This window comes from Musca domestica, unplaced genomic scaffold (assembly GCF_030504385.1).
Source record: "Musca domestica strain aabys unplaced genomic scaffold, Musca_domestica.polishedcontigs.V.1.1 2, whole genome shotgun sequence".
Lineage (NCBI taxonomy): Eukaryota > Metazoa > Arthropoda > Insecta > Diptera > Muscidae > Musca > Musca domestica.
In genome coordinates this window covers 19,343,086-19,357,655 of record NW_026712249.1, presented here as the reverse complement: position 1 = coordinate 19,357,655, position 14,570 = coordinate 19,343,086, and the positions used below count along the sequence as shown (strand labels likewise).

At 35.4% G+C, this 14,570-nt stretch overlaps 1 protein-coding gene across 2 annotated transcripts in view; it reads left to right on the top strand.

The window, feature by feature from the left end:
* LOC101899997 (CKLF-like MARVEL transmembrane domain-containing protein 4) overlaps positions 1-14,570 on the top strand; it is a 56,798-nt gene that overhangs the window by 30,358 nt on the left and 11,870 nt on the right. For both annotated transcript variants that reach the window (XM_059121912.1, XM_059121911.1), the window contains exon 2: positions 8,386-8,553. In XM_059121912.1, the coding sequence (XP_058977895.1) occupies positions 8,386-8,553 (168 nt within the window). The remainder of the gene's footprint in view (positions 1-8,385; positions 8,554-14,570) is intronic.

Here is a 14,570-nt window from a genome sequence, read left to right as displayed (position 1 = left end):
TTTGGATATTGAAATGTTTTTTCTTAAAAATCCACGTTTGGTAGTCATTTGGATATTGAAATTTTTTTCTTAGAAAATTTACATTTGGTGGTCATTTGGATATGAAATTTTTTTCTTAAAAAATCCACGTTTGGTGGTCATTTGGATATTGAAATTTTTTTCTTAAAAAATCCACGTTTGATGGTCATTTGGATATTGAATTTTTCTTTTAAAAAATCCACGTTTAATAGTCATTTGGATATTGAAATTTTTTTCTTAAAAAATCCACGTTTGGTGGTCATTTGGATATTGAAATTTTTTTCTTAAAAAATCCACGTTTGGTGGTCATTTGGATATTGAAATTTTTTTCTTAAAAAATCCACGTTTGGTGGTCATTTGGATATTGAAATTTTCTTTCTTAAAAAATCCACGTTTGGTGGTCATTTGGATATTGATCTTTTTTCTCTTAAAAAATCCGCGTTTGGTTGTGATTTGAATATTGAAATTTTTTTCATTTAGATATTGAAATTTTTTTCTTAAAAAATCCGCGTTTGGTTGTGATTTGAATATTGAAATTTTTTTCATTTAGATATTGAAATTTTTTTCTTAAAAAATCCACGTTTGGTGGTCATTTGGATATTGAAATTTTTTTCTTAAAAAATCCTCGTTTGGTTGTGATTTGGATATTGAAATTTTTTTTCTTAAAAAATCCACGTTTGGTTGTGATTTGGATATTGAAATTTTTTTCTTAAAAAATCCACGTTTGGTGGTCATTTGGATATTGACATTTTTTTCTTAAAAAATCCACGTTTGGTGGTCATTTGGATATTGAAATTTTTTTCTTAAAAAATCCACGTTTGGTGGTCATTTGGATATTGAATTTTTTTTCTTAAAAAATCCACGTTTGGATATTGAAATTTTTTTCTCAAAAAATTCCAAGTCTGGTAATATTGCATAAATTTAAAAATATTCTATAAAAAGTCCACGTTTTCTGGTCCGTTGGTTCCTGAAATATTTTCCCTAACAATTTTATCTAACAAATATCTTTAAATATTATTCTAAAGCTTTATTTCTTCTCACTGGTGTTTACGTCACACCTGTTGCTTTGCAGCCAGAAAAGCAAAAAAAAAAAAAACAAATAAACTAAGAAAAAATATCTTTGGTTACCCTTCACCCTTCGTGTGGTTTTCCACATACAGTTTTCATTGTTGATTTTTACTTGTTTTGTGTTCCCTCTTTTCTTTTTATCGTTGAACGTTTCTCAGTAGCTAAACCCAACGTTATAGCTACAGACAGAAACGCCTCAACAATGAAAAACCACCTGAAAAACTTGTTTCTATTTGCAAGTTTTCATCAGCATTTTTTTAGTTTTTTCTTTTTTTTTTTTTTTTTGTATTCTATTATTAACGCATTTTTTGTTCTTTTCATAGATTACTTTGAAAAAAAAAAGAAAACAAAAATCAGATGCAATAAAAAAACCTACAAAATTGAATAGAAAACAACCCATTGCAAACAGATTTCAGGCAGGTTGCCTGGCATCTGTAACGACCAACATGTGCAACCAGTTAGAGGTACATTACTTTGGCGACGTCCGTCGCATGAACACAAAGTACATACGTAAATACATATGTATGTACACAAATAATAAATTGACATAATATTAGATAAAAACACACAGAGACAGATACTCGACTAGAGGCCATAAGAAAAACCGCATCCGCTGCATGTTGCAAAAATTCTTGGGGTGTTTTTTAGATGTTTTTCTTATTTTTTTCGCATTTGCATTTTCAACCCACAATTGTGTCATTATTCTGTAGAGATCAACAAGAGAGAGGAGAGAGAGAAATTAGAGAATATTGTGATTTTCATCATCAGCATGATTTGAATGCGTTTGCATCTTAAATAATAAATGCATTCAGAATTGAGCTTGGAAAATGCAAAAAAAATCATAGATGGAATGGCAGTCCCACGATCTGATTTTTTTATTATAAGAACTATATTAATAGATTCTTGAGGAATATTGTCTCAAGAACTCAGATGTATTTTTTAATATTTTCCAAGGACCTCTTTATCAAAAATTGTAGGATATTTGTAAGGGACCGTAGAATTTTTAAGAACTCAGATCCAAATACCGTGGAATTTAAACAAGTAAGAAAGCAGTGAGTACGACAGCGCCGAACTTTGAAAATCCTCCACCATATTGAACGAATTTGGAAATTTTCAAAAAAGAATTAAATCCATTAAAAATTCTGTTAAACTCTTAAAAATATCGAATATAAGAAGTCGACGTTATAATGTGGTCTATATATAAAAAATACGGAATATAGGGAGTTACCGATATATGGGGGCTATACGAAGACCTCGACCTGCTTAGACATTTTTTTGTCATAAGCTGTAGTACCCATTACGAACTCTAAATACTAAATTTGAAACAATTCCGGTGGATATCGTTCCTGAAATCATAAAAATACTGAATATCTGGGGGTACCGTTGCATGGGGGCTATACGATATCATGGACCTTTATAGACAATTCTCTGTCAGGGGATAAATTACTTAGAAAGAACTTCTTGTGTGGATTTCCAGAAATTTCCATTGAAGAATGTAGCTAAAATCATCAAAAAAAAAACCGAAAATAGGGAGGTACCGATGTATGGGGGCTATACGAAGACCTCGACCTGCATAGACAATTTTCTGTCTCCTGCTGTAGTACCTATTAGGAATTTCAAATACGAAATTTGAAACAATTCCGGTTAATAATGTCGGACAGACTGATGGATCGGACCGACCTAAACCGTCTTAGAATTTTACGTTGATCATCAATTCAATGACTTACAAACGGAATGACGAACTTAATATACCCTCCATACTAAGTATGGTGGAGGGTATAAAAATCCAAGACACTGTGGTTCATAAACTGTGGATTTTGTAGCATTTTCTTGAAGAGCCTTCCGATCAAAACAGGTGGATTTTTTTATAACAAAAAAATCTTGATTTTTTGAAGGGTACTCCTCAATGATCATCTGATCAATACTCGAGGATTTTTAGGACAATTTTTTTCCTTGAAACATCTGACCCAAACTCTGAAGAGATGTATTGGCAACCCTGTTCCTCATTTCATCTTCCTTTTCTTCATCACATTGCTCTGCACTTTTCGAATCAAAGGGGTAACACCAACCAAATTTTGGGGAATAATCGACATGGCATTCTTGAAGAGATATCTTCACAACCCTCCTTCTCATATCCTCTGTGTTTCTTCATCGGATTGTTCTGTATTCTTCGAAGCGGAGGGGTAAGACCAATCAAATTTTGCGGAATAATCGACATGGCCTCTTTGAAGAGATGTCTTGGCAACCTTGCTACTTTTATCATCTATTGTTTCTTCATCGTATTGTTTCGCATTCATCGAATCCAAGGGATAAGACCAATCAAATTTTGCGAAAAAACTGGCATTGCCTCTTTGAAGATATGGCTTGGCAAACCTACTCCTCTCGTCCTCTGTCGTTTCTTCATCGCATTATTCTCCATTATTCGAATCGAAGGGTTAAGAGCAATTAAATTTTGCGGAATAACCGACGATGGCTTTCTTGAAAAGATGTCTTGGCAACCCTGCTCCTCTTATCTTCTGCCGTTTCTTCATTGCATTGTTTCGCAAGACCACTCAAATTTTGCAGAAGAGTCGACATGGCCTCTTTGAAAAGATGTCTTGGCAACCCTGTTCCTCTTATCCTCTGCTATTTCTTCATCGCATTGTTCTACATTCTTTAAATCGAAGGGGAGGACCAATCAAATTTTGCGAAATAATCGGCATTGCCTTTCTGAAGAGATGTCTTGGCAACCCTACTCCTTTCATCCTCTACCGCTTCTTCATCGCATTGTTTCGCATTCTTCGAATCGAAGGGTAAGACCAATCAATTTTGCGGAATAACCGACGATGGCTTTCTTGAAGAGATGTCTTGGCAACCCTGCTCCTCTTATCTTCTGTCGTTTCTTCATTGCATTGTTTCGCATTCTTCGAATCAAAGGGATAAGACCAATCAAATTTTGCGGAATTATCGACATGGCCTCTTTCAAGAGTTGTCCTGGCAACCCTCTTCCTCTTATCCTCTGCCGTTTCTTCATCGCATTGTTCCACATTTTCCGAATCGAAGGGGTAAGACCAATCAAATTTTGCGGAATTATCGACATGGCCTCTTTTAAGAGATGTTCTGGCAAGCTTACTACTCTTATTATCTGTCGTTTTTGCACCACACTGTTCCACATTCTTCGAATCAAAGGGATAAGACTAATCAAAATTTGCGGAATAATCGAAATGGCCTTCTGGAAATGATTATATAATGATTAAATAATGATGCCTAAAAATATTTTTTAAGGGTCAGTCATGGTTTTTAAAAAATAAATTCATTGGAAAAAAAATCGTGGAATTAGAATATTTTCGTCTAGTTTTTGGATATTATGTTTTTGAGAATCGGTTGATCACTAAAAATAAAAATATTAAAAATAAAAATATTTATGAACTAGCCACTTCATATAATGCCCTTCCGAGCCGTGTTTTCTATCACATGTTTTACGTATTCAGCAAAAATTTAAGTAAACAATATAATAATAATAAAAAGCAAACTGAAAACTGGTTTCTTAACATTTTTTTAAATGACAACAGCAACAACCAAACAAAAATTAGGTTCCAATTCCAGAATGAAAACGTTTGTCAGAGTTGTGCATTATGATATGTGGTTTATGTCAGCGGGTGATGAGCTCAGCGGTTTTTTTCAGTTTTATTTTAAGAATATTTGTTGTTTAAGCCATAAAATGCTTGAGAATAGCTGTAGGAAGTTTGAGTTGACAGAATTTTTGTTTTTGTCAATGAATGGTTTTTTAACACAAATTGTTTATAGAATCATTTTTATAGGTATTTGTTTTTGAAATTATTATTATTATTCAAATGCAAAGTAATTTTTTATTAATTTTTATAGGCATGTAGATTTGGTTGTCCTACACCCACGATTACGTTAAAATTTTAACGTTTGCGGTTGTTTGGAAATGCAACACCTACAACAATTGCAAGTGAAAAAGGCAACATTTTTGAGTTTTATTTTCGAAATGTGTGAAAATTTAAATAAAAAGTGGAACACTAAGATTCAATTGGAACAGCAGACAGAATGTTTAAGCTTTGCATTGAATCATTGTCATATTTTAATGCAGTATAGCTTAGCCCAAAACTTAACGTAGATATTTTTTTCAAACTTGAATTTGCAACTAAGAAAAATCGGAATTATTTCATCTCTTTCCAAAAATATGATTTTATGAAAAATGCTTATTCTTGGATTAAAAGTTTCGATACGAACGCGAAAACCCATAGACCATTTAAAAGGCAAGTCAATGTTTCATTAAAAAAATACCCTGTACCTTTGTACTTTTCCCATTATCGACTTCTCTTAGATGGTCGAAACCCCAATCTCAAATCTTAAGGTCGCTGGTTCAGATCAGGCTCAAAGGACGAAATGTGAAAAAGGAGAAAATAAAACTCTCCGATTCGTCGAGTCGTTTCAAACCTCTCCTGTTGGTAAGCTTCCGTATTTGTGAGCAATAGCTCCCATCATTGCAGATCGTGTAAATAATGACTTTCCCATAAGGAAGCCGCCGTTAGCTCAGTTTTTCGCGTTTATTTCAGCTTACCATCTTCCTTATTACAAAGTGATGATAATCCTACTTCCAAATAATGGATCTTTCTAAATTCTGTGGCTTGGTTTAGCTTCTCCAAAGTGACTTGCATTTTCCAGTTCGCTTTCCTATTGTTCTCATTCTCACGAAAATTATTAGTTCATTGCAAAATTATTAGTTCACAAAATTCTGGCATCCTATATAGGTTAGGATAGCCGAATGTTGTGCTCCAAAACCTCATTTGTAGATTGGTCCTTCATCCTGCTCTTCTCATCCTCCGTCGTTTTTCATTACAATCTTCGAATCGAACAGCTAAGACCTATTAAATTTTGCAGAATAATCGAAGAGATTTCTTGGCAACCCTGATCCTTTTATCTTCTGTCGTTTCTCCATCGCCTTGTTTTGCAGTCTTCGAATCGACGGTGTAAGGGGATTCGTCTTTCATCCTGCACTTTTCATCCTCCGCCGTTTTTCATCACACTCTTCGAATCGCAGGGGTAAGACCTATAAAATTTTGCAGATCATGATCCTCTTAAAGAGTTTTCTTGGCGACCCTGCTCTTTTATTCTCTGCCGTTCCGTATTCTTCGGAATAATCGGCATTGTCTTTTTAAAGAGATGTCCTGGCAATCCTGCTCCTCTTATCTTCTGCCGTTTCTTCGTCGCATTGTTCTGCACTTTTTGAATTAAAGTGGTAAGACCAATTAAATTTTGTAGAAAAATCGACATGGCCTTTTATAGAGATGTCTTGGCAACCCTGTTTCTCTTATCCTCTGCCATTTCTTCATTGCATTGTTCCGCAATTTCGAATCGATGGGGAGTTATGGAGTAATCGACAGACCTTCATGAAAGATGTCTTGGCAATCCTGCCCATTTTATCCTCTGCCGTTTCTCCATCGCATTGTTCCACATTCTTTGAATCGAAGGGGTAAGACCAATAAAATCTTGTGGAATAATCGACATGGGCTTTTTGAAGAGATGTCTTGACAACCCTGCTCCTCTTATCATCGCATTATTCTGCACTTTTCGAATCGAAGGGGTAAGACCAATTAAATTTTGTGGAATAATCGGTATGACCTTCTTAAAGAGATGTCTTGGCAATCCTGCTCCTTTTATCCTCTGTCGTTTCTTTATCTCATTGTTCCGCATTCTTCGAATCAAAGGGGTAAGACCAATTAAATTTTGTGGAATAATCGACATGGCTTTCTTGAATGAGATGTCTTGGCAACCCTAATCCTCTTATCATCGCATTGTTCTGCACTTTTCGAATGAAAGTGGAAAGAGCAGTACAATTTTGCGGAATAATCGACATTGCCTTCTTGAAGAGATGCATTGGTAACCCTTTATATACCCTCCATACCTAGCATGGTGGATGGTATAAAAAATCCAAGACACTGTAATTCATTAACTGTGTATTTTGTAGCATTTTCTCGAAGGACCTTCTGAATTTTTTTTCTAACAAAAAAATCCTGAACATTTTAAGGGTACTTCTGAATTATCATCTGATCAAAACTCGTGGATTTTAGGACAGTTTTTTTCTTGGAACATCTGACTAAAAATCTGAAGAGATGTCTTTTCAACTCTGTTCCTACTATCCTCTTCCTTTTCTTCATCTCATTGCTCTGCACTTTTCAAATCAAAAGGGTAACACCAATCAAATTTTGCGGAATAAACGACATGACATTGTTGAAGAGATGTCTTCACAACCCGCTCCTTATATCCTCTGTTCTGCACTTTTCAAATTGATGCTTGGAGCAGGCTCCTTTCATCTTCTACCGCTTCTTCATGCATTGATCCGTTTATCCTCTGCATTTTTCCATCGTCTTCTTCTGTATTCTTCGAATCCAAGGGACAAGACCAATCAAATTTTGCGGAATAATCGAAATTTCCTTGACGAGATGTCTTGACAACCCTTCTTCCCTTATCCTCTGCCGTTTCTTCATCGCATTGTTCTGTAGTCTTTTTGATCGCTCTGCTCCAGTAAATTTCTGAAGAATTCTATTCCCTCTTTCACATATATCGGTCTTTGCTTGTCGTCGAATTTCAGTACTTATTCATAAGCTGCTAAAACTCCTCCAAGAATGATCTTTTCATCTTTAACTTATGATAATTTTGAACAGAGATTGCTTCCAGAAATAATGATATTTTTCCGACATCTTCTCTTCATTTCTTCATCGCATAGGTCTTTTTGGAAAGATGATAATTTTCAACCTTCTTTTCAAAGTTAAAGGTTTTATCAAATTTCTTTTAACCTCGAATAAAATAAACGAACATAACTTGTCTCCAATCGCATAATCGATCTGCTCCAAATTCCTGACGAATTCTGTTCCCTCTTACACATATGACGCTCTGCGGTTGTCGCAGAATTCCAGTGGATACTATAGTCGTATGACAGAAAATTGTCCGTGCAGGTTCACGCCTCCGTATAGCGACACCTCCCGATATTAGGTTTTTTTTTTGATGATTTTAGCGACATTATTTACCGGAAGTGTTTCAAATTTGGTATTTGAAGTTCGTAATGGATATTACAGCCCATGACAAAAAATTACTTATGCAGCGCCACGTCTTTGTATAGCTTCCATACAAAGGCCGAACTTAGCTGATTTTTTAGTTCTTTTAATTCATCTTTGATTTCCAATTATATTTTCAACTGTCATCCTTTCATTCTCCAAATATTTTTAATCCTAGAAGTTTGTTCTCGATATCTTTTGTAACTTTTTTTTAATTTGAAATATTTTTTCTTTTCAGTTCCTTGGCATTATTTGCATGGCCTGCGCATCACCTTCATACATTTCAGCGACAGCATTCTTCATTTTTGTTGCCGTAGTGTCATTTATTGCCACTTTGTTGTGGATTTTCGCCTACTTGTTGGGTATTAGAGAGGCTTTGAATGTTGCCATTAATTGGATATTTACGGTAAGTATTTTCAAAACTATTTTGAATATGCAATTACAAAAAATTAAACATTATTTACTGCTGACGTTTAACAAAGTACTAATATTAATTGCTTAGTTGGGTGGCTAAAAAGTTAACGAAATCAGGGCGTGAAACTATGGAAGCGAATCCTCGTTTTGTGAGGTGACCCAAAATACCATAAAAATTCTCCAATGGAGTAAGGATTTCTTAATCCTAAAGCCTTAGAAACAAAAATAAATCTTCTCATGACTAGATTTATTCTAATCTAAACATCACTACGTTTTTACACTCCAAAATCGAAAATTATTTCCCAAAGACTTTGTTTAAATTTTGCATTTGAAGAAATTGATTACAATGACGTTGTTACTACTGCTACCAAATTTATTTTGGTATTTGGAATATTAATTTTGAGATTATTACTTGCCTTGCCAAACTTTAGTATTGGCCTCAAAATGAACTTGTTTTAATGTGGCTTATGAATTCCTTACCAATCAATTTACCGCTTAAATTGAAAACATTAAACTTAAAATTATACGCAAGGTATATTTTAGTCTTCGAACCAAATTCTTTAACAAGTTGACCCATGGCAATAGCCAAGAACAAGAACGGAACGGTAAACATGCAACCACCACATCAGTATCTAATACCGTATTTTAGCCAAGATTTTATGTGATATTCAAGTACGACGAAAATATGCTTGGCTTAATGTGGTATCTTAAGGTGAAGCAAAAACAAGTGCAAAAGCTCTAAGTTCGGCCGAGTCGAACTTTGAGTACACTTCACTATTTGAAACGCGTTTGGCAATTTTCAAAAAAATTAAATCCGTTAAAAATTCCGAATGTACCGAATTTAGCCGTTATATTATGGTCTATACGACGACGTGAACCTGCATAGGCAACTGTGGTATCCATTACGAACTTTAAATACCAATTTTGAAACAATTCTGGTGAATAATGTCGCTAAAATCAGAAAATACCGAATATCGGGAGGTACCGGTATATGGGGGCTATACGAAGGCATGGACCTGCACTGACAATTTTCTGTCATAGGCCGTAGTATCCCTTACGAACTTCAAATACCAAGTTTGAAACATTTCCGGTGAATAATGTCGGTAAAATCATCAAAATACCGAATTTCGGGGGGAGGTACAGTTATATGGGGGCTATACGAAGACGTGGACCTGCACAATCAATTTTCTGTCATAGGCTGTAGTATCCATTACGAACTTCAAATAACAAATTTGAAACATTTCCGGTAAATAATGTCACTGAAATCATCAAAATACCGAATATCGGGAGGTACCGGTATATGGGGGCTATACGAAGGCATGGACCTGCACGGACAATTTTCTGTCATAGGCTGTAGTATCCATTACGAACTTCAAATACGAAATTTGAAACAATTCCTATAAAGAATGCGGGAAAAAAATCAAAATACCGAATATCGGGAGGTATCGTTATATGGGGGCTATACGAAGGCGTGGACCTGCACGGGCAATTTTCTGTCTTAGGCTGTAGTATCCATTACGGACTTCAAATAGCAAATTTGAAACAATTCCGGTGAATATCGTCGCTGAAATTATCAAAATACCGAATATCGGGAGGTACCATTATATGGGGGCTAACGAAGGCGTAGACCTGCACAGACAATTGTCAGTCACAGGCTGTAGTATCCATTACAAACTTCAAATACTAAATTTTAAATAGTTCCGGTGAATAATGACACTAAAATCATCAAAATACCGAATATCGGGAGGTACCATTATATGGGTATACTTCGTTACGATCGGAAGCTAGAGTGATTTTCACAGACCACAGACGGACATCGCTAAATCGACATAGAATTTAATGCTGATCAGGAATATATACACTTTGTGGGTTTTAAAATGTATAGTTCGAGTGTTACAAACGGAATGACAAACCTGATATACCCTCCATACTATGGTGGAGGGTATAGAAAAACACGGCTTCTCTCAAACCGGTATGTACGTGGAATGACGACGTTTTTTGTTGTAATAAACGTACTTGGCCAACAAAATCTTAAAAATAAAACCACAAATCATTACAATGAACCAGCCAGCCTGCCAGCCAGCCAGCCATCATACCAAGAAACGGGTCTAGAGTACTACAACAAGTGCGCCAGAGAGTTAGTTGGTCGCGCCTCCATTACTGTAAACGCCATTCATTGACTGACGTTGTTTTGGTGCTGGCATTGCTGGGGAAGACAAAAAATGAAGGAGCTCGTTGGGTACTCAGGTAGGCAGACAGGTTGTCATTAAATCGAAATGCTTGGCCGACCAACTGTGAAATTTCCAGCGAAAAAAAAAGTTGTAAGTTGGAAATATTTACACCGGAGGCAAGTAGTCCACAAAGTTGTGGGGGGATAGTTAATGGAGGCGAGATAACAATTGGACTTCGTAAGAATGACACATTGAAGGAATTTGAAATTAGTCATAAGTTTTGGGCGATGGGTCATCATCAAAAGGTGGTGCCGAAATTTGTCATATATTTCAATATTTTTTTTTTGTCAACAGATAATTAGTCAATGTCAGTTAACACTTAGTTGTTAGACTTGACCGTGCGAAAATGACAAGAAATCGGTCGGAACATTTAAAATAGGTGGCAGAAGTCAATTGTAAAAAATCCTTTCTTGATACTCATGACTGCGAGTGAGTCGCTGGGAAAATCAAACAATTAACCAGTAAGGAAAAGTCAAAAGTCGGGCGGACCGACTACAGGATACTCTACACCACTATGCATATTTAGTAAAGCTTCCATAACAAAGCAATTTATTTGAAGTAGATCATCAACATTTGACTTTAGAGCAGTTATAGTTTGGTTTCAGAGGGAACTACTATATGGGAGGTATATCTAACTGTGAATCGATTTTCACTAAATTTGACGGAGACATTTTAATCTTTGATACCAAATAACATTGCTATAGAGTGCATGATATCACTTCGAGAAGGATTACATTAAGAAAATATATATCGGAGCCGAGTTCCACAAAATGGAAACGTACGTCCCGAAATTCACTCCATTTGGGCTGATATTAGCCATTAGTTGCACAATAAACCTGAAATCGGATTAAGGATATATATGGGAGCTATATCCAAATCTTAGCCGATCTCGATAAAATTTGGTAATTGTATTTCCGAGCTCTATAAGATATCTATTTCATTGTTATCGAATTTATATTACGAATTTGAGGGACTTAAAATTAAAAATCAAATCGGATATGGGATCTTTAGTTATATCTGAACCGATATTTGCCAAATTTGATGTACTTGCTTCTAGACTGAATTCGGTCGGATGTGCCTGGCCATTTGGTGCACAATTAACCCGAAATCGGTTGAAGATATATATGGGAGCTATATCCAAATCTGAACTGATCTTGATACAAATTGGCAGAGGCATTACTGGACTGTATCTGATATCTGGTACCAAATATCATTGTTGTCATATGCATATTAAGAATGTGAGGGACTTAAACACCATAACATATATATATATATATATAGGAACTATAGCCATATCTGAACCGATTTTCACTAAATTTGATGTACTTGCCTCTCGAATGAATTCGGCTGGATGTGCCAAAATTCAGGTCATATGGACTTATATTGGTAATTTGGTGCACTATTATCCCGTAATCGGTTAAAGATATATATATGGGAGCTATACCCAAATCAGAATCGATCTTGATACAATTTGGCAGAGGTATTTCTGGGCTATATCCGATATCTTATACCAAACATCATTATTATGTGGTGCATATTACGAATGTGGGAGTTCTAGCTATTTCTGAACCGAATTCGATGTATTAGCTTTGAGACTGAATTCGAACGGATATACCAAAATTCAGGACTTTTGGACTGATATTGGCCATTTGGTGTACAAATATGGGAGCTATATCCAAATCTGATCCGATTATCACCAATTTCAATTCGTCCTTGGGCCAAACAAATATTGTTTGGAAAATTTCATCTCAATCGGATAATAAATGCGACCTGCATTTTGTTCACAAGGACACAAGGACAGACTGACGGACTGACATTCATAAATCGACTGAGAAAGTGATTCTATGAAGATCCTCAAAGTAACTATGGGTTTATCTCGCTTCCTTCTCCCTGTTACAAGTAAATGCACAAAGACATAATAACTTTACCACTATGTGGTGTAGGGTATAAAAAGCGAAAGATTTCAAAATTTGTTCTCTGTTTCAGAACCTACAAGAATCTATCAGTTTTGCAATTTATTTAAATATCATAAAAGAAAAAATCGGTTATCGATATCGATAAATTTTACATTCTTGCAGTTCTGGAACAGACCAATTGTGTCAATATTCATTTCAAAAAAAAAAAAATAATAAATAAATAAATAAAAAGTTACAACATCCTACAAAATACTCTGAACATCAGGTATGTAACGCCTCAATATGTGTCTGTATTTTCTGTGAGCACCAAAATTCTGGGTAGTGGCTGATTTATAGTAAATAACATTTCCATTTTAAGTTTCACTTCTTTTTATTTTACTTCTTTTTTGCAATTCACTATCAATTATTTCAATGACAATGTCTTCGTTCAAGTAGAGTATTCATTATCGTATCTTAAAGTTCAGCAAGCATGATGACCCGATCGATCATGTGGAACATTTTCCATATCACTGATTTTTATTGGACCGGAAATAGAAAAAGAAAAAATATAAGTTTAAGGTAGAAACGGAGTGAGCGGATCTCTACTTCGTTTTTTCGTAAGATGTCTAATCATTAAAAAAAATCTACAATTTTTGGCATTTCGATTGGGGTTGAAATGAGTTAGGTGTGGATGAAGCGAGTTTTATAAGACACTGAGACATTTCCTCCGCTTGTTGATGAATTGGGTTTCGAACAGCATCTCCTTAATTAGAAGAAGAAAGTCAGGGTGAAGTCAGGTATTTACGGTATAACTGAACGAATTTATAAAGTCATCTGGTAAATTATGCCTGAATATATCGAGACAGTACTTAGTCGCTACATGAACCAAGGGTACTTCCCGCATTATTGGCAAAGTGCACTCATCGTCAAGTTATTTTCGTATTTGAAGTTCCTAATGAGAACTACAACCTGTGATAGAAAATTGTCTGTGCAGGTCTATGACTTCGTATAGCCCCCATATAACGGTACCTCCCGATATTCGGTATGTTCATGATTATAGCGACATTATTCAGCGGAATTGTTTCAAATTTGGTATTTGAAGTTCGTAATGGATACTTCAGCCTAAGACAGAAAACTGTCTGTGCAGGTCCACGTCTTCGTATAGCCCCCATATAACGGTACTTCCCGATATTCGGTATTTTGATGATTTTAGCGAAATTATTCACCGGAATTATTTCAAATTTTGTATTTGAAGTTCGTAATGGATACTTCTGCCTATGACAGAAAAATGTCTATACAGGTCCACGTTTTGGTATAGCCCCCATATAATGGTACCTCCATATTTTCGGTATTTTGGTGGTTTAAGCGACATTATTCACCGGAATTTTTTGAAATTTGGTATTTGAAATTCCTAATGAGAACTACAATCTGTGACAGAAAATTATCCGTGCAGGTCCACGCCGTCGTATAGCCCCCATATAACCGTACCTCCCGATATTCGGTATTTGGATGATTTTAGAGACATTTTTCACCGGAATTCTTTCAAATTCGGTATTTGAAGTTTTAAATGGTTACTACAGCCTATGACAGAAAATTGTCTGTGCAGGTCTATGTCTTCGTATAGCTCTCATATAACGGCACCTCCCGAAATTCGGTATTTTGATGATTTTAGGGACATTATTCACCGGAATTGTTTCAAATTTGGTATTTGAAGTTCGTAATGGCTAATACATCATATAACAGAAAATTGTCCGCGCAGGTTCACGTTTTGGTATAGCTCCATATAAGGGTACCTCCCGATATTCCAACTTACAATTAACCTACATATGTGGCTTTTTTCGAAAATGTGGCTTGGCTTGGCATAATATATTCAAAATATCCCA